Below are 20,661 nucleotides of genomic sequence, written 5' to 3' on the forward strand. Positions count from 1 at the left end.
TTTCACATATGCTCACTCATATAGTGGGCACTGAAATGCTTGTTTGAATGATTATAATCAAGTTAGGGTTTTTTAACCAAACAAATGACAACTCTTTTCAAAAGAACTAAAAGTAGAAGCCTGTTTAATGAGTATGCTAATTACTCTTACTTGTTACAATGAAATTAAATGCAAAGCACAAAGAAATTATGCAATATTTACACTTCAGAGGGAAGGTGGGTAAACTTCCCCAGGTTCCCCCCCCCCCACCCGCATGCCTCCATTGTCAACAAGATGGAAAACAAAACAGTGGGTAAGATGGGGACAGTTTTTAGCTACTGAGGATATGACACCATCACATGGAACCCTCAGGGAGAGAAAGAGAAGGATCAGTGTTTCACAGCTTGAGTTGCTTCTGCTCACTGTACCAAGGGAAAGCAGTTGGCGTGATGGGAATGATTCAAAGAGCCTCTGTTTAATCTACTAGCTGGAGGGTAGGGAAGTGATTCTTACCTTCTTGAGGGCTTTAAAACTTCCTTTTGTATGTTATGACAAATCTACTAATTGATAAGATTCTTTAATTCCACACTCCCCTAAAACATCAGAGGTCAGAAATTACCAAAACAACAAAAATGAGATCACAGGGATTATTTCTGATAGTCTAAAGAAAACCAGCACGCTGACCCAAAAGAAAGGGAAAACTGGTAAAAAAAGAAAAAAAAGTCAGAAATTAAGATGGGCAAGGGACCCACTGGCAACACAAGACAGTGTGGGGAAACAGGTGTTGAGTATTGCCAGTGGCCACTTTAGATGGGAAGTAAAAACAACAAAACAGCCCCAACAAAACTATCAACTGGTCAATAATTTAAGGGATAATGACTATGAACATCAAGGTCACTCCTCCTTTAGTGGTCTATGTGCTTGTAGAGAAAGATAAAGGGACTTTTCAAAGCAGCAGAGAGGCATTTCAACACTTGGGCCTTCTCTAAACATTGGCATCTTATAGAGATATATAACGTGTCAGTTATACCATCTCCTAGCAACCTCTCTAACAAAGAAAGAGTACGAGCCATCCAGCAGTGAAGGGTTAGCTTAGTGTTCAAATATAAGTCATGGCACCATCTCACTCGGTGGAGAAAAATGTCCTCCACTAAATTTTGTATGGAAAAAGCAAAGACTGGGTTCTTCTTCTTTCTCACTTGGACTGTGAGAAGGAGTCACCTGTTGTTCCAAAGTCATCCACTTACTTATTCTTTACACCCGAGGCTTCTGTGTAGCCGTGGCTCCATACAGCTGGAGCTCCTGAGGCATCACCGGCGGAAGGCTGGTCAATTTTAAAACATCGGATATTACTGTGATGGGAAAAGGGGAAAAGAAATCACTAAAATGCCAAGCGACAAGCATTAGCCTCCACTTTTATTAGCTCAAACTCCCAAGGCTTTTGGAATCTTAAAATTTCTTTCATTTATTATTATGCTTAGGGTATGCAAAAGAATCTTTACTAGCAACAAATACCTTGTTGTTTATGACTATATAAATAAGAGGGTATAGACACCAAACCTATAAAACTTGTTTCTGGCAATATCAAACTATTAATTGAACTACTCAGCTGTTATATAACGCAAGTTAAATGGATCCTCCCCAGCCTTGACAGAAGGCTGAGATACAGGTAAGAATCATTCATAAAACTGGTCCACACAGTGAGCGACAAAGCAAAATTACTAGGTAGCATTTATGTGATCTTTTCTGATGCCTCACCATGGGGAGAGCTGACCCCTGGATTCTTGAAGGATATGTAGGGCAAGCCCTACCATACTGGAAAAGCTTTGAGTATGGGCCCACAGGGGAACAAGGAGACTTTCATATGAGGACCAGTAGGAAGCCTCATTACTACCACTTAATGACTTTTTTTTTGATCACAGAAACTCATGAAGGCCATCATCTGATAAGGTATAAAGGGGCTGCTTTTGTGGAAGGACTACCATACTGACGAAATTATGAAAACTTTAAGGTATTTAAGTTACAGCTGTGAGAGATTTAACCAATTTTCCCTCTGTCCTGATAGATAAATAAATTTTTGGTGCTCCAAGTATTTCCCTGTTTGTCACTGATGGATTTTCAGCTTTCCATTCTAAGGATTCCAGATGATTAAATAATTACAAATAAGTTATGAGAATTTTTATCACCTGCCCCACTTCAACTGTGACAAGCCATGATTGTTCAAAAAACAAACTACTCTAATATAGAAGCATTACATTAGAAAAAATTCCCAAATGGAATGACTGAAGGTAGCCTCAAGAAAGGCTTGATCTTATCTACCAGCTCTGCCACCCTGAAGCTGCTGACCTTTCCAACCAGACCTCTGTGGGTTGTGCTGTCCTGGGAGAGCTGTCCACATTGAGCTGCCCCAGATCACCTGAATCTTCCAGGAAGCCACAGACACAGTCTTCTTTTGCACTGGGAACAGTAACCAAAGCTATGCTATCATTGCTTCAGGAAAGTGTCTATGAGATATCATCTTATGGCTCTACTCTCTGTCTTGGTGACTTTTCAAAGCAAAACACCCTTCCCTGGTTATGACAGAGACCAACAGATTCCTGCCCTATTACAACATAAGCTCCTTGAAGGCAGAGATACAGGCAGGGATCATTTCACTGCTATGGGGAATTGATATGTGAGGAAGAGCCTATCAATGTTGATCAGAACCATTTCTCTAGGTTGTTTCTCTAAGACACACTCACTTCTGCCACAACCTCTAGTAGGAAAGAAGGACACTCTAAAAATTTAAGTTATTTCTTAGTGCTGGTTAACTAACTTCAAACCTCATGTGACGCAAGAACAGCTCAACTAAGGAGTAAATTGATATCTGACTTGCATCTATGCTGACATAACAAATGTTCATACACAACAGATTTATTCATTGTGAACATCTACTTCTGTTGTCAATTTCTTTGGATTTTTCTCTTAAAGCTTTATTCCAATGACAGCTTATACAGTATATATACTTTTGCTCTGCAGTGTAAAGGATTGCAGAATACACAAATCATAGATACTGCCAAAGGAAATTCCCAGAAATCCTTAAATTAATATTTCTATTCACAGCAAGGCTTATGTGGAAGGTTTGCTTCTGACCCCAAGTTTCCAATCCTGTTGTTAAAACTCTTCCTCCAGGTGGTAAAAAGAGAATGATAGCAGTTTCTACCAACAAACCTGGTCTGCCTTCATTTTTTTGTTTTAAACACTATTTCTCGTGTAACCTTTCAAGCTTCTGAAGTGCAGACTGACAGAAATGTACTTCTTAAAGCCAAAAACCTTAAGATCCTATGAAGGTTCTTTTTTTTTTTTTTTTTGCTGCCTTCTTTGGTAACAGCCTGTTCCTTTTCAAAAAAGTATTATGTCCTTCATACGATGCAGAAACTTCAAAGAAACCAATGTCTTTCACTGGTCCAATAACAAAAGAAGAAAAAAAAACCATTAAAAATTCTTAACAATCTCTTCTACTGAGAATGCTTGTAAACCCAACTGTCCCTTTCTAGCGAAGCTGTTTTTCCTTGTCTTTTTCCTATCATATGTGGATGACTTCTCTGGAACCTAAATGCGTTTGGGAGTCCATTTGATGACACCTTTAACTAAGATCTTCAAACCAGGACCCAGCTAGCAGAGAAGAAAATTCATTCATTTTCTTTTCCTTCCTTCCTTCCTTCCTTCCTCCCTCCTTCCCTCCCTTTCCCTCTCTGCATAAGCATATAAAAATAAGCAAACCAAATCTCCAATGCCCCAATGCCCTAAGTAACACCTATACTAGATATTCACATTACATTTATATTCTAGTCAGATGCTTGAAGCTTCCTAAGATATAGGGTTCACTTCTTATTATGGATTTAAAACATATCTAGTTGGTTTTTTTAAATCGGTCTTTGCTAATGGCACTTCTGTACTCTGCAACAACTTTTCAAGTCATGCAAACACAGAGAGTGAGTTCATCCCAAAGAGAATATGATTGTAGCAAATGATTTTTGAGGACTCAATGCACAAACAATTTTACGGTTAAAAAATGACCAGGCCCACAGCTCACCACAAAATGCCAGAGCAAACAACTGAAGTTATTTACCTCTAAAGAGGTTAAATGTGGCTTCCTTAGAGAGAAGGGTAAACACAGTCAAGCAATAAACAAACACAAGGTACTGGACTTGAGAGATAGAAGTTCAACATTTGAGTCCCAGCTCTACCATTTACTAGCTTCATAACAGTTAGCAAAGTGACTTAACCTCATCTGCAAAATAGGGACAATTATAATTTTACTGTTTCCTTAATAGGGTTGTTGTGAGGGAAGTGCTTCAGAAACTATAAACACGAACTGCTGCTGTTACGACCTTGAATGCTGTGCAGCTAATATTTAAAATCTGGAATGTGATTCACTTTTAATGACAGGAGGATACGACCATAATAAAACCTTGGAAGAATCTGCCTGACAGAGCAAAGTTATGTGAAACTTGCTTTGAGTCTATCTATGGGGCCTCAGGACAGAGACTGTTCCCATGGCGAGCTACAGCGTGTGGATTATTTCTTCCTCACATTACTTATACAAGTATTTGCACATCAGAGTTGTTGACTGAAACAACTACTCTAATGCTGCCTAGAGTCTAAGGCCTTTTCATAAGGCATTGCTAGTCCAGATTTCCCCTATGTTTTTTTTGTGGGGGGGTGGCGGGGAGGTGGGATGTGTACAGGGGCCACTTGGAGCTATGCTCTTATCTCATGTTTTGGACTGATGAAGCTGGAATTGTAACATTGTCTCTCTAGCTGATAAATCTCAATTGAGAGATTATCTCATTTCTCCTGGCTCGTTTTCCCAATGAACCCTAAATGTTGTCGCTTGTTGTTTAGAAACTTAAACAAGTAATCGTGAAATCTCCTCAATCATGATTATCCTTTACTGGGCTGACATTACTTATAAAGAATGAATGAGGAACTGTTTCGTAAAGCCTTCGCTGATGAAGAATTAGGTGCTATAGTTCCCCAAAGTTCTCTTAGTAGAAGTATCTGTCAAGAAGTAAATGAGGTGCCTATAAGGCCTGGTAAGTACCCTCAATTCCTACCAATCTGAGCTGAACACGTATCATTCAACTGTTGAATGAGACCATTTGAATTTAAATCTAGTAAAGATCAGGATAGAAAATTCAGATGGGATATGTTTGGGGTGGGAAGAACACAGGGCAACTGAGTACAAATAATGGAATCCTTAGCATTATAAGATTTAGAGTTTAAAAAGAATGTTCCAGAGATCATCTAGTCTACTCCCTCATTTCATAGATGGGAAATCTGTGGCCCAGAGAGATTAAGTGACTTGTTTGAGTAAGCCTTCTAACTCCAAATCTTGTGCTTCCTATAATATACTACACTTTGTTCTGACTTTAAGAGAATGAGAGATAATTAGCCTAATTAATTTTAAATTCAGGATCCCAAGAAAAGCTTACTTTGACTTAGTGAGGGTGAAGTTATTTATAATTTCATTATAATTCCTTTCTATTTCTACTGCTACCGCTCAGGTCTAGATTTCCACTACTTCTCAAATGGACAACTAGCCTCCAAATTAATGTTCTAGCCTGTAGTCTCTGCCTCCTCTAATTCATCCTACACATAAACACCTGGTCAATCAATAGATCTAAAACACAGCTTCAATCATGTCATTCTCTTGCTCTAAAAGCTATGGAATTAAGTTCAGACTCCTCAAACTGGCATTCAAGCCCTTCCATAATTTAGCCCTACCCCAGCTTTGGAGCCTTTCATTATTTTGCTTTTGTTCTATATCCACACCCCTCTGATATAAAGCCGAGGCAAACTACTTGCTGTCCCGCTTGTGGAGTAAGTGCTGACTCTACTCCCTTAACATGCCAGTGCTTCCTGCCTCCCCCATCACGGAAGGTTTTTGACTTCTACTTTCTTCTTATTCTCTTCCCTCTGCCTGGAGTGCAGTTGTGTCGCTCACCCCTGGTATGTTCCTGCTAAAATCCTATGCATACTTCAAAACCAGCTCAAATACAATATTCTCTAAAAAAAATCTTCCCTGATCCCCACCACCCAATTAATGTGATTTCTCCTTCATCTGGTCCTTCATAGCCTTTTATCTGTAGCCAGGTGGTACAGTGGATAGAATGCCAGACTCAGAGTCAGAAAGACAGAAGTTTGGATCATGCCTCTAACACTGAATAGCCACGTTACCTTAAGCAAGTCATTTAACTTTTCCCAACTTCAGTTGTTTCATTTCTAAAGTGGGGATAATAGCACCAACTTCCCAACATTATTGTAAGGATCAAAAGAGGTAACACATGTAAAGTGCTTTGCAACCTTTAAAGATTATATGTTAGTTAGCTGTTTTTTTATTATCATTATTTGAGAAGCATGTATAAAGGGGCTGCAGTGAGAGAGAGAATTTGCAACTGAAATTTTTTTTAAATTGTCAAAATAATTTTCTAAAAGGAGCATGTATAATAAAAGGGTATTGAATTTCATACTGATTTAACAAACATCTGCTAAGCCCCGACTACATAAGAGGCACCACGCTAGATATGGGGAATATGAGGACAAAATGCATCTCTAGCCTCAACAACTTCATGTTCTCCCTAAGGAGTTCACATCCTACTTATCCAGAATACCTGGGTCTGGACTCTGCTTTGGGCAGTTACCAGCTGTATGACCTTACTAATTTACTCAGCTGCCTCGAGTCTCAGTTCCCTGTGAAAAGGTAATCAGAAACCTCAAAGCCTTGTGAGGATCAGAAGAGAGAACATGAAAATGGTCTGCGAACTGTCTGTACTTATATCTATTTTTTTATCTATTTGTTTTTATCTATTTTATATATTTGTAAAACACCAAAAGGTGCTATGCAAACAAAGTGTACAGATACTAATGCTGTACCTCTCCCATAGGACTTCTCATGGAATGTTTTAGTCTAGGGTGACTGGTAGACTGGTCTATGACTAGACTGGAAGCACCATGAGCACAAAGCTTTCTTAGTTAATCCCTGTAGCACCTAGCCCAGTGTCCCGCACAGAGAAGACACTTAAAAGTGTGTTACTGAGCTACAGAAGAGGGCAATCAAGACTCTCCTTAAAAAAGAAAAATGTCTTGTAAACTGCCTTGATTACATGTTATTGTATTTCTCCGTCCACACTCTGGGAGGCAGCAATGGCTAAGGTGTGTGTGGGTCAGCAAAGTTAAGTCTTGTGCGATCAGCAGGGTGAATAAAAATTACTTTTAAAATGGTTTTTAAATAAATTGTTATTTTTGTGGAAAACAATTTTGGCAAAAACCCAAATGTTTGTAGACATTAAAGATTAATATTACAAAATACTTTGATTTGATTTCTTAATGTATAGTATATGAGGGAATGTATTCACATAACCATTTTAGTAAAGTTGTATGTGTAAGTTAAAACAAGCCACACTAGAGGTCTAAATCACTTTATCCAAAGGGAGTCAGGATTAAATTCTATGAGAATCTTGTTAAGCAAAGTGTGACTTTGAATCTTGAAAGCACTTCTCAAAAGGAGGCTTTGCATTTAATAGAGTAAGATTACTAATAACAATTGGTTAAAAACCCAGAATGGTAAGCATTTTGTTTTAAACAAAACAACTTAAATATCTGGAGTTATAGTGGCAGCTGCCAACCTAAAAAAGTGTGATAGAAATATCTGCCACATATTTGGGATTAATTTGTTGAACTAATGAGATTTCACCTGTTTAGTGATTTCATTTTAATGTGCTTTCTCTAGCTTCTAAAATTAAAACATATTATAATTTTGATGTAACTGAAAATTATTCTGAAGCAATAAAGGTCTAAATGATTGAGTTTACAACATGGTACAGACATTTAAAAGTGGAACAACTTCCAGGAATGTGAAAAATACATATTAAATTAAGGGGAAGTTAGAGATTCCTCACTAGTGATCTAAATCAAATCCACTATGTCCATCAGTGATGATAGAGCAAGTAATGCAGTTGACATGCCTATGGCACAAACAGAAAAGAAAAAAGAGGACACCAAACAGAGAAAAGGGAAGAGAGAGAAAATGGGTTGAGATTGGTAGGTAGGAAAGAGGAAGCAGATAGGAAAGGAAAATAAATAAATTTAAATATCTTAGGAGCCAACTGATAAATTGATATGCATTTATTAAGCACCTACTATATGCCAGGCACCGTGCTTAGAGCTAGGTATTTAAAAAAAAAGGCAAAAGGTAGTCCCAGGCTTCAAGGAGTTACAATCTAATAGGGGAGAGAAAATGCAAAAAACATATATATACAAAGTAAGCTAAATACAGGATGAGTAGGAATTAATAGAGGGAAGGCACTAGAATTAAGAGAGGTTAGGAAAGTCTTACTGTAAAAGATGGAATTTTAGTTGGGACTTAAAGGAAGCCAGGGGGGTCGGGTAGTCAGAGAGGAAGAGGGAAAATATTTCAGACATGAGGGACAGCCAGAGAAAATGCCTGGAGCCAAGAGATGGAAAGTCTTGTTCATGGAATAGCCAGGAGGCCAGTTTCATGGGATTGAAGAGAATGTGGTGGATAGCAAGATGTAAGAAGACTGGAAAGGTAGGAGTGGGCTAGGTTATAAAGGGCTTTGAAGGTCAAACAGAAGATTTTGTATTTGATCCTTGAAGCAATAGGAAGTCACTGCAGTTTATTGAGTGGGAGAGTGACATGGGTGGACCTGAGCTTTAGGAAAATCACTTTAGTGGCTGCATGGAAGTTGGAATAGAATGGGGAGAGACTTACAGCAGGCAGACCCACCAGCTATGAAACAGTCCAGTTGTGAGATGATGAGGACCTATATTAGAGTGACTGCAGAGAAGAGAAGGGGGTGTAGTTAAGAAATGTAGTAGAAGTTAAATTGACAGGCTCTGACAACAGCTTGGCCTGGGGGGCAGGAGTGAAAGATAGTGATGGCAGCTCTTAGACTGCATGCTGGAGGGACTGGGAAGATAGTGTTCCCTCTACAGGATGGAGAAGGAAGGAAAAAGGGTGGGGGGAGTTTAGGAAAAAGGCAATGAGCTCTGTTTTGGACATGCTTAGTTTCAGATGTGTACTGGTCATCCAGTTTGAGATATCTGAAAGGCAGCTGGAGGTGAGAGGGTGGAGGTCGGCAGAGAAGATGGGGCAGGAAAGGGAGATTTGAGAATCAGCACAGAGATGGCTATTAAATCCATAGGAATTGATGAGATCACCAAGTTAAGTATGATAGAGGGAGAAGAGAAGAGGCCTCAGGGCAGAACCCTGAAGGACACCTATGGTTAAAGGGGGCATAATCTGGATAAGGATCTGGCAAAGGAGACTGAAGAGTGCTCAGATAGCAAGGCGGAGACCCAAGAGAGAACAATGTCCTGAAAACCAAGAGAGAAGAGAGAAGGTGATCAAGAGTGTCACAGAGAGGTCAAGGAGAATGAAGACAGAGAAAAGGCCACTGGATTTGGCAATTAAGAGCTCATTGGTAACTTTGGAGAGAGCAATTTCAATGGAACAACAAGACTGTAAGCTGGATGGTGACAGGTTAAGAAAATGGTGAGAGGAAAATGGAAGCACGTATGGCAGATGGCCTTTTTGAGGAATTTGACCACAAAGGGTAGAAGAGATATAGGATGATAGCGAGAATAGAAGGATCGAGTAAGGTTTTCATAGAGCTAATAGAAAAGATCCTATTCCTGGATCATCATGTACAACCTTGTAAAGTCAAAATCTTGGGGAAATGACTGCTCAAACTACAGTCTATGACTGTAATGGAACACTATTGTACAGGGTGTTCCTAAAGTCTGGACACATAGGCAAAAACGCATATTTTCTTTTTTAGTTGTTTTTTTTTTGGGGGGCAGGGCAATTGGGGTTAAGTGACTCGCTCAAGGTCACACAGCTAATAAATGTGTCAAGTGTCTGAGGCCGCATTTGAACTCAGGTCCTCCCGACTCCAGGGCAGGTGCTCTACTCACTGCACCACCTAGCTGCCCCCAAAATGCATATTTTCAAGAAATGAAATCAATGAAATCTTCAATAACATTTTAATTGGAATATTAACAAATAACAACTTCAATATGATTTCCATCATTTGTGATACAAATGTTGATGCGCTTTCCAAGATGCACGTGAACTCAACGCAATAACTCCACATTGCTGTCAATTTTAGCACATTCACTCTTTATGCGTTTAATTAAGTATGTTGCATCTATGATTTTCATTGAGTACACCTTCTCCTTTAGCATACCCCAGAAAAAGAAGTCAAGGGGGCTAAGGTCTGTTAATATTCCAAATATTTCAATATATGCATTTTTCCTATGTATCCAGACTTCAGGCACACCCTGTACTGTGATAAATGATAAACATGAAGAATTCACAGAGATTTGGGAAGATTGGTTTGAAATAATGCAAAGTGAAGTAAGCTGAACTCAGGGAACAATATACCTAAGGAACACACAATAGTGCAAAGGAAAACACTGAAAATTTCCAAACTCAGCTCAAAGTGTTGTCCTATCCGGACTCCAGATAACTGATTAGGGAGACAACCCCATCTCTTCAGGGAGAACCAGGATGTCATACATAATCAGTGTGACAGCTTATTTGGCTCAACTGTATTTTTGTTAAAGAAGAGTGTTCTTTTGGGAAGGAAGATTACTGGGAAATGACATCAATGTAAAAATAAGCATCAATAGGACATTAGTGAAAACAAATGTTTAAAGAGGAAAGTCATACTCTCGCTGGCCTTTAATTTCCCTATTTTGATGACAGGCATTATACCTGCCTTTCCCTACTTCATAGGAATGTTACTACAGTTAAGGTGAATTTGGGAAAGCTCTTTCAATTAAGTCTTGATTATAATATGAACATACTTTTAACTTATCAACTTTTAACAAACCACCATTTTGATGGAGGAAATCCTGTAGAATTGGTGGCAAAATGCAAGTGATTCAATTTTAAACAGAATTTTTTTTATCAATTATATTAAATTAATGGTGTTTAACAAAAAGTTAATTTGCAAAGACTCCAAACAACTTTAGAGTAAATTCTGGGTGACTGAAAAAATATCTCAACATTATTGCTATAGAACAGAGATGGTCTGAAGTCTGAAATGTTACATAGTACCCTCAAATTAGCTGTCTGTACAAAAAGCAAAAACAAATTTAAATGTAAAGTAGGCTTTGATTCTGATGAATCAAAGACATTGGCTGGTTAGATGTTCTTCGAGTGTTTTGAAATTTGGAGTCTTTCAGGTAAAAAAAAAAACACTTTAGCAAAAACCTCTGTAATAAGATCTCAATCATTTTTTTAAATGGAACTAATGGTAGTAAAAAAAATTCAAGGGTCATTTTAAATTTACATTTGAGATCAACTTTATTCCAATTATTACTTCTTACTTAGTGAGAAGAATGTGGCTATTTATGATGATGAGTGACTACAAATGGAAATAATATAAAATACAACACTTTATAAGATGTTTCACAACAAATTCAATTTTCCCCTCCCTAGCAAGATGGGAATTGTCATTCTTTGTGTTTTCACTTTAAAAATTTTGGGTTTTTTTTTTTTAAATTAAGTGTTCAATCTACAAATGCCTATGTAATTCTACGAGAATGATAGAACTAATTTATTTTTGTAATAAATTACACAGAGTACCTCAGGACCACAAAAGTAAACCTGAATAGAGAGAAACATGCATAGTGGATGGCAAGATGACCTTGAAGTCAGGATTACCTGGGTAGAGTCCTGCATAGGACTAATACTGGTTGTGTGAGGACCCCCCCCACCCCCCCCCCACCCCCCCCCCCCCCCCGCCCCAAGCCATTTAACTCTGCAGCCCTCCAGGCATCTATCTATCCTGGGAGAGGGAATTTCCCATACCAATGAAATCACAAGTTCAGTCACAATCTTTATCCCCATGGATGTTTGCTTTATCAGAGACTTGATTGTTCATACTTATCTCTTATTTTTAGTATTTTTTTCTGATTTTACAATTATTCATAAATGGCCATTGATATAAAAATGTAGAGTAGATTTTCTTTTTAAGTATTAAGAATATAAATGAATGTTGTTCTTTTTAAGTCAAGCTGAAGGATCTTACTGTGTATTCTTTTCAGACATTATAAATTTTTTTTTCCCTCCCCAGAATCCCTTAGACTACTTCATGGAATCCCAGGGGACTGTGGAAGACAGTTTGAAAAATACTGGTGTAATCCAACTTCCTCATTTTATAGATGAGAAAACTGAGGCTCAGAAGTTAAGTGATTTCCTTAAGTTTAGAGAAGTAATTAGTAGGAGAAAGAACCTATTTCTCCTCACTCCTAGGGTCAGTGTTCTTTCCTCTTTAATAAGCCAACAGACTTTGGACATGTACCAAAGATAACGTCTTCTTCACTCTATGAGAAAATGAATCCAAACTGGCACTAAGAATAATCAAAATAATTCAACTAGAAGTAAAATGAAAGAATATCACCTTGCAAGTCTTTCCCAAACTAAAGCACATTAATGGCACAGATACAGAAGGCAGCAAGGCATATAGCATAGTTGGGCTCCCAAGCCTGGAAGCTCTGGGCTCTCTAAGATATGAGTTGCAGAGAGAGTGCCAACTTGTACTGGTGGGAGTTTCCTCACCTGTGAGTTCCCCATACTCAAGAATTCACTGGTCCAGTTCCTGTCCCAAAAGATATGCGTGGCATTTGCAGCCAAATGGTTACCAGATAAAGTAGTTTTATTTCTTTTAGTTTTACTATGTAATGGATAGTGGTAAAAATTATCTTAGGCTCATTCTTGAGTGGAAGTGCTGCTTGCCCATACGATGACGGCTGCATATGTATAGCCACTTTTCCACTGTGAAGTGCCATCTTTCAGATCCACTAGATTTCTAATTTGCTCTTGAAAATGCTCTCAGTGAATCTTAGGCACAGAGCAATGATGATAGTCTGTCTTGGGGTCTAGCCCAGTAGTTTTTATTGGGCTCTAAACATCCCATAGCCTTGTGGATAATTCTGTAATTAACGTGTTTCAGGAAAACTACACTTACTTTAATAGCTCCAGGGTTTTGTGATCCAGGGCGAGCCGAGGGTTTCAGTCAGGTCTAGTTCTTGTAGCTTTGAAGGCAGGTTTCAGGTAACGTGACTTCACTTAGCTCATTACAGCTCAGGTCCACACACTGAAGGAACAAGAGAAAACAGTCAAGAAAGGGGGAGAATTTGAAATGGTCAGCTCTGGCACAAGGTCCTACCCTTTTCTGGCTAATTAGGTCAGGGTAGGACCATTCAATACTAAAAGAGGCTGAATCTGGAAAGATCAGACAATTTGTTACTGCTCTGCCGTAAATACATAAATCACCCTTTAAATTAATTGCAATTAAATAAATACAATGTAAATGCTTTTTTGGACTTTTTCCTCAGATCACAGAATCACAATGTTTGCACACACTTCATTCCTTATTTTTTGGTTGTTGTTGACTTTCATTAAATATCAACAGAAATATTCTGAAGACAGGGATGCTCTACTGCCCACACACTCTCTGCAGCCTGTTTTTGATCACAGAGGTTGTGAGTACAAATAAGAAACTATCAAAATGCAACTTATACAAGACTTGTACTTTAAAAGAAACTTTCAAAATGAGGGAACTACCATTTATAAAATGAGAAGGCAAGCTTCCCAAAAAGCTACATTAAATCACTGGCTCAGTGAATACAGAGATAAACTCATTATCTGGACATGCCATTAATGGGTGACACTAAATCTGACTGAAACATGAACTCATATTGAATAGGGTATGAATGTATCACATCAATGGGAAAATCAGCTAGGTGGACAGAGAAAGTAAGGATGTAAAGTAGGCTAAAATAAACCAAACTGAAAAGATACCCAATAAGCAGACACCATTCTCTATCTCTATGAGGTTGGCCTTGGGGAACATCTTAGTTAGTAGTAATGAAGAAGGGTTTAAGAGAAAATTAGTTTCTGAATAATGTAAAATTACTAAGAAATCTAGAGCAAGTTAAAGCTATGGACAACCCTTTTCTTTAAAATTCCCTTTTAAAAGGCTTATATAATTACAGACAGGAAATGTGGACAAAAGTGAAAATCAACACTTTTGGGTACTATATCTTCCACTTTATTACAATGATATATTCATAAAAGATCAATAATCCTTTATGCCCCAAAGACAGTGATGGTGGATGACTGCTTTAAAAAATATGTAAATTTCTCAGTTTGGCATTCGAGACTTTCCATGCTCTGCTCCCCCCTCCCCCTCCCCATCCCCATTCCCCTTCTCAGCCTTATCACTCACTACTTATCCTCTAGCAAATTGGTCATTTACTATTTACAAAATAAACTCCTATGCTTTTGTTCACCAGATTCCACATACCTAGAAAGCCCTTCTCCTGTCATTCAAGGTCTGCTTGGGCCAGGATAAAACTAGGAGTCTTTAGTTAACTCCATGGTCCTAAAACACTAACCATTATTGTGATCCAAGACACATTGCAGATCTGAGACAGTTGAGTAACTTTGTACCCAGGTTGAGAACTAGCTGTGAATCCCTCCGGCAAGGGGAATAGAGGGAGTTTTGAACACTGGTAGAGAGTTCCTGGGATCCCAGCAATCTTCCAGTAGTTTTTACTTGCTTCACTTTCCTGGCCTGCATTATTCTTGAAGGTTGTTGGATGTTTTATTAAAGGGGTTGTTATGAGTGATCCATTGCACCAGATAAGGAACCACAACTACAACAGGCCCAATTTCAGATGTCATCTCCTCTGAGGAGCCTTCCTTAAGCTCCTCAAGTGCAAATAATTACTCTTCTATACTTTCATAGATTTTTTGTTTGGACCTTTCCTATGACACTACTGTGCTTTATATAATTAAGTTGTTTGTGGTGTGTAGCTATCTCCCCTAATGGAGATAACATGTTATCATGGGAAATATCTTGGACATGGTGTTAGAAAGACCTGTGTTAGAATTTGGTACTGACTTTTGCTAGTTACTAGTGGTATTGTGGACAACTCCCTAAAAGATGGTTGCTTCAAGGTTGCAAAGCCCTTTATATACCTTCTCATTTGGTTCTACAACATAATACTATAGGACCATGATGTCAAACTCAAATAGAAACAGATCTCTATAGGCCACAGATTGGCTTAGAAAATCACAAATTAACATATCTGTGTTGTATTTTTATGTTTGTTAAACATTTCCCAATTACATTTTAATCTGGTTCTATAGGCCCAACTAGAGAGTTCTTTTTGAGGTGCCACCTCTGCCTTGAGCATCATCCTTCAGTACTTGTCTCTAATTTTTTTCCCCACAGATGAAGGAAATAAGGTTCAAAAGATGAGGGTTTAAATAATCTTTCTTGCAACTGGTGAAATTATAATGACCAAGAAAGCACAGATGATTTTGGTTAGCTTGGTTGTAACAAATGGTCATCAGAAATAATTTGGAGGCCACAGGAGTAAAGTGATAAAAGATATTAAAATGAAATAGTTGAAAGTACTGACAATGAAGTGTTGTGTGTGTGTGTGCGCGCGCGCGCGTGCATGTGCACACACACATACGCATCTACAGAGGAGAAAAACCCTAAAAATCCTCCCTCTGGCATTAAAAGAAAATCAATTAACATTAAGAAAAAACCCTCCGAGAAGCTCAAAGGTTGTTCTGGGAAAGTTATGAAAATACCTTTTCTGGGAATGAAGCCATTTCAGTAAACACAAAATTTAGCTGGTAGGCAGCCAAGGGTTGTACTTAAAATCAGTTCAAACATTTACTCCAGGTAAGGCCCTTCTGCTTCTTAGTTTCTTCATTGGCAAAAATCAGGATGATATTCTTGGCACCATCTATCATAGAACTCCTGAAAACAGTACTTTGCAACGTATAAAGTCCTAGACTGATGTGAATTCTTATTATTCCTACCACTTTTGTACATTTTCAAGGGAACTCTGTTCATTCCATTAGCAAATTACACAGAGACTCAGGCACCTCTCTGGATATAGGGGCTCAAAGCTACCTGATCAAAGACAGAGGCACTGTTCTGCACTCAGAATCAGTTTTGGAGCTAAACTCTCATTTCACAAATGAAGAAAACTGAGCACTGGATAGGTTAAGGGACTTGCCTAAAGTCACCCAGTTTGTTAGTGGTAGATTTTTTTCCCTGTGTCCAACAGTACTGGCACATATGGGCTCAGTAAATAACTACCTGTGACTGATAGTGACAGTTTCCAGAGACTACTTTCAGCAAGATAAGTACCCTGTTATTATTTCTGTCTATGATACTTAGAACTATAAGATCCTAGATTTAGAGCTGCTTGGAATCACAGAGGTCATCTAGCCCATCCCTTAATGAGGAAACCGAGGCCGGAGAGCTGGAATGACTTAACCCAGGTCACACAACTAGTAAATGGCCGCACTGAGAATCACACTCTGGTTTTCTACTTCTGACCCAGCCTTCTTTCCATTGCATAACACTGCTTCATTGTATTGAGATGTCTTTAAATAGAAACAGTTTAAAAAAGAAACATGGTTTAGGAAGTCTCTAATGCTGAATTGGATGAATCTTGGCTAGCAAAGAAAACCTGTCTTCCCTCCCCCCCAGCCCTGCCCAATAACAAGCTGCAACCCCACCCTGGGATCTTCTGCCAATAATTAACTTTCTATAAAACAAAACTTCTGGCATGAATGCCAAAACAAAATAACCCAACCCCCACAAAGTAAGATTATTCGTGGTTGTGAAATGATTCTCGGTTCAGATCAAAACTCACCCCTGCTAACACTTCACATGTTTAGATAATGGCACTGTATTAATGAACATGAACTTGAGCTACCAATGCACGAGAGCAGAATATTTCAAAGTAACGGCTGTGTAGAATGTATCACTTAAAACCTCACCATACAAGCTGCCACATTCACTTTGTTCTAATATGTTTTTCTAGTGTTACTAATCTTTTGTCTATAGGATAGTTTCTTCTACACACACTCACTCCCATCCCCCCCAACACACACCACTCTCACTCCAAAACTGTCACAGCAGGTTGCCTACTCTTTAGGGTTCTATGTATCTGCCTAGGGCTTAATCACGCTGGAAATATCATCTGAAATTTTTAAACCTCCTTAATTCTCCCTTTGGTTTATACATGGTTATCCACGTCACAGTGGCTCATGTATGGCATTAACTGTCATCCCTAATTTACCTTCTCACTGCATTTTTTTCCTTCCACTGTTAGGGGCACTCCTCATTCTCCACAACCAAGCTGTGATTCAGACAGAATAAATTTTTTTCCTCTTTGGGCTAAAGGTTGTTAATTTTTACTTTGAATTTAGAAGAAACAAGTCCCCATAGGATTTTTTTCCCTCCAAGGAAACCTTGCTTTTAGCAAAAGGTAACAAGTAAATAGTCAACATAGAAAAGGAAGGGCATCTAGGGGAAATCTGAAAGGCAGAAATGAGAAAGGCACACGTTCCAAGCGCAGGGGTTGGTCAGCATGAATACAAGCTCTGGGAACAGGGAACAGTCCAATGTGAATGGAAGCACAGAATGCATGGAGGGTAGGAACATAAAGTAGAACTGGAAAGACAGGTCATAGGGTCACAGATTAAGTGTCAGAATGGACCTCAAAATGTTGATCTAATCTAACTAATTTTATAGGAAAGGAAACTGGGGCCAGAGAGAAAAAGTGATTTGGCCCGTGTCATAGACTTAGTAAGCAGCTGACTCGAGACTTAAACTCAGATCCTCTGGCTAATAATATAATAAGCATTTGTATCATGTTACTGCACGCGAGAAACCGTGCGAAGAGCTTTACAAATATCTCATTTGAAAGTTAGGTGCTACTACTATTCCCATTTTACAACTGAGGAAACTGAGGCAGAGGTTGTGACTTGTCCAGGGTCATGAAGCTAAAAAGTGTAAGGCTGAATTTGAACTCAAGTCTTCCTGACTCCGAGGCTCAGCACTCTCTCTATCCAATGCATGACCTAGCTTTCTCTTTGCCTCCTAGGGAGGGCAGCTTAGAGCTACATTTTTTTAGAGGGGGAGGAATGTGAGAAGAGACTTAAGTGCAGTGGTGAAGAGAGTGATGTGATCTGTGTGGCTTTGGAGTCAGACTAAGGAGGTCAATCAGTCAGTTAATAAATATTAAGTGTCTACATGTGCCTGGCACTATGCTAGGTGCTGGAGATACAAAGAAAGGCACAAGACAGTCCCTCCTCTCAAGGAGCTCACAGTCTAATAGGAGAAACAACATAAAATCAGCCGTGTACAAATTAAACGAAAAACTGGACGAGTGTGAAATAATCAACAGAGGGAAGGCACTAGAATTAAGGGGGAATGGGAAAGGCTTCCTGAAGAAGGAAGCAAGAAGGCAGAGATGAGGAAGGAGAGAATTCTAGGCTGGAAAGATAGGGGGAGGGGGCAGTTGCAAGCTAATAAGAGCTTTAAAAGCCAAATGGAAGCTGATTTGAGTATGGGGGGTTGGGGCGACATGGTCAGACCCTATACTTAGGAGATTAACTCGAGAGCAGAGGGAAGGATGGAATGGAGTCGAAGAATCGATGCAGGGAGCCAGGACTAGCAGGCTTCGGCAACAGTCCACTCCTGAAACGTTTCAAAGATAAAATAAACCAATAGGCCTCAGCAACAGACTGGATGGGGGTGAGAGGGAGAAGTGGAGGGTGTGGTCAGCCTAGCTTGTGATTTTCTTCAGCTTTATTCAGCAGCACAGGAATAGAAGGAAAGGCCAGCAGATAGTAGGAGTGCTGAGCTGAGGCTTGGCAGGGCAAGACCGAGGACAGAGCAGCGCACACACTAGTTCCTAGGAGGTCAAGACCGGAAGGGACGAGCATATAGCCAGGACAGGAGTGAGGCCTGGGCAAGAACTGAGAAGGTAAAGGATGGACAAAGAACAGGATTTATGGTAGAAAGGCAGGAGGAGAGGAGGAATGATGACAGACTGTGATCAGATAAGGTAATTTCCAAGTTCATACCATGGAAGTAGAACATTGTGGTGATGGCAAATGGAGAACATGACTATCTCTGTGAGTAGCTGAAAAGGGGTGGAGGAATTGCTCATGGGAAATGAGCAAGTGATACACTGGGAGGTAAGTGTTTGAAGGAGGATGCACACGTGTGTATATATCTGGGCGTCCGTATATATACATGTATGTCGGTACACACATATACACACACACGCGCACAGGCCAAGAAGTCAAGGTAGCTGACAGGTGACCTTTCCACCTTTGTTTAGAAGAGTCCTGCAGAGGGGAAGCCATCACCTCTTTATGAAACTCATTCCAATTTTAGACAGCTCTGTTACAAAGTCTTTCCTTCCATAAACTCTGTATTTATCTCTCTGTAATTTCTACCTTTTGTTTATTAGTTCTGCCTTCTACAGACAAGTAGAAAAGATCAAACCCCCTCCCTGTTGCACATGACAGTCCTCAAATATATGCAGGTAATTATTACATTGGGCAGCTGGGTGGCGCAGTGGATAGAGCACTGGGCTTGGAATCAGGAAGACTCATCTTCATGAATTCAAATCCAGTCTCAGACACTCAACTAGCTGTATGACAGGGTTTGTGATTCTGGGCTAGTCCCTTAACCCTGTTTGCCTCAGTTTCCTCAACTGTAAAATGAGCTAGAGAAGAAAAAGGCAAACCACTTCAGTTATCTTTGCCAAGAAAACTCAAAAATGGGGTCACAAAGGGTCAGACACAAATGACAACAACAATTATCAACATTCCCCCCAAGTCTTCTCTTCTCCAGGCTAAATGTCACCAATTGCTTCAACTAATCCTCATGTGGCATGAGCCTGAGGCCCTTCACCACTCTACTCTGGCTCCCCCTTCTTGGGACACACTTTAGCACAACCTAACATGGGGTGCTCAGAACCGAACACAGTGATTCAAATATGGTCTTACTAGTTACAGCGGGACTGTCATCTCCCTTGGCTGGAACCATGTCTCTTTCAATGATGCTTAACACAATATTAGCTTTTCTGTCATATCACACTGTTGACTCATATTGAGATGGCAATGAGTCATTCATTCACAAGGCAAAAAGGGTCAAGTACTATTTCTGTTAATACTCCTGTATAATTATTAAAAATACAAATTAATCTTAATCTGCCTGAACATAAAGAACGTTATGATGAAGACATTTGCTTGTTTATAAAACCACATTTACATTTCCTTTACCTTGTTCTCTTCAACTAGACTTTAAAGTCATGCTCCAATTAAAGACAACGGGAGCAAAAATTTTTTGCTATTGTGTAATCAAATGGAAGCTGCTGATTAACAGGATTTCTCACTATAAAAGGACCAACTTTAGGATTCTTTCAGATAGTGAGCTCACCCAGTAAGCTAAAAATGACTTGCTTTTTAAAAACTCTATTCACATGCCATCTTTCTACAACACATCTACTTTATAAACTGAGTTATGGACATAATTTCTCAGGATGAGATTTACTTACCTGAACTCCCTTGTAATTTAGGAATTTTAGTTCAAAAAGGTCCTATTTTACAAAACATACATACTGAGTTTGTAGGTCCATAACTTCAAGTATGTTGAATCAATTAGTGCCATCTACCACAACTATTTTTAATCACATTTAGCACATGACATGCAGGAAATCCGTAAGACTTTTAAACAATCATTTTAATCACAGATTAGATTGGGGAGACAA

At 39.1% G+C, this 20,661-nt stretch overlaps 1 protein-coding gene across 1 annotated transcript in view; it reads right to left on the reverse strand.

Annotated features, from left to right (window-relative positions):
• PHLPP1 (PH domain and leucine rich repeat protein phosphatase 1) overlaps nt 1-20,661 on the reverse strand; it is a 291,137-nt gene that overhangs the window by 12,502 nt on the left and 257,974 nt on the right. Inside the window, 4 exon segments of the mRNA XM_036761120.1 lie at nt 1,227-1,331; nt 13,023-13,068; nt 13,071-13,106; nt 13,109-13,151. Coding sequence (XP_036617015.1) covers nt 1,227-1,331; nt 13,023-13,068; nt 13,071-13,106; nt 13,109-13,151 — 230 coding nt within the window.

The sequence above is a fragment of the Trichosurus vulpecula genome, chromosome 1, assembly GCF_011100635.1.
Source record: "Trichosurus vulpecula isolate mTriVul1 chromosome 1, mTriVul1.pri, whole genome shotgun sequence".
Taxonomy (NCBI): Eukaryota; Metazoa; Chordata; class Mammalia; order Diprotodontia; family Phalangeridae; genus Trichosurus; species Trichosurus vulpecula.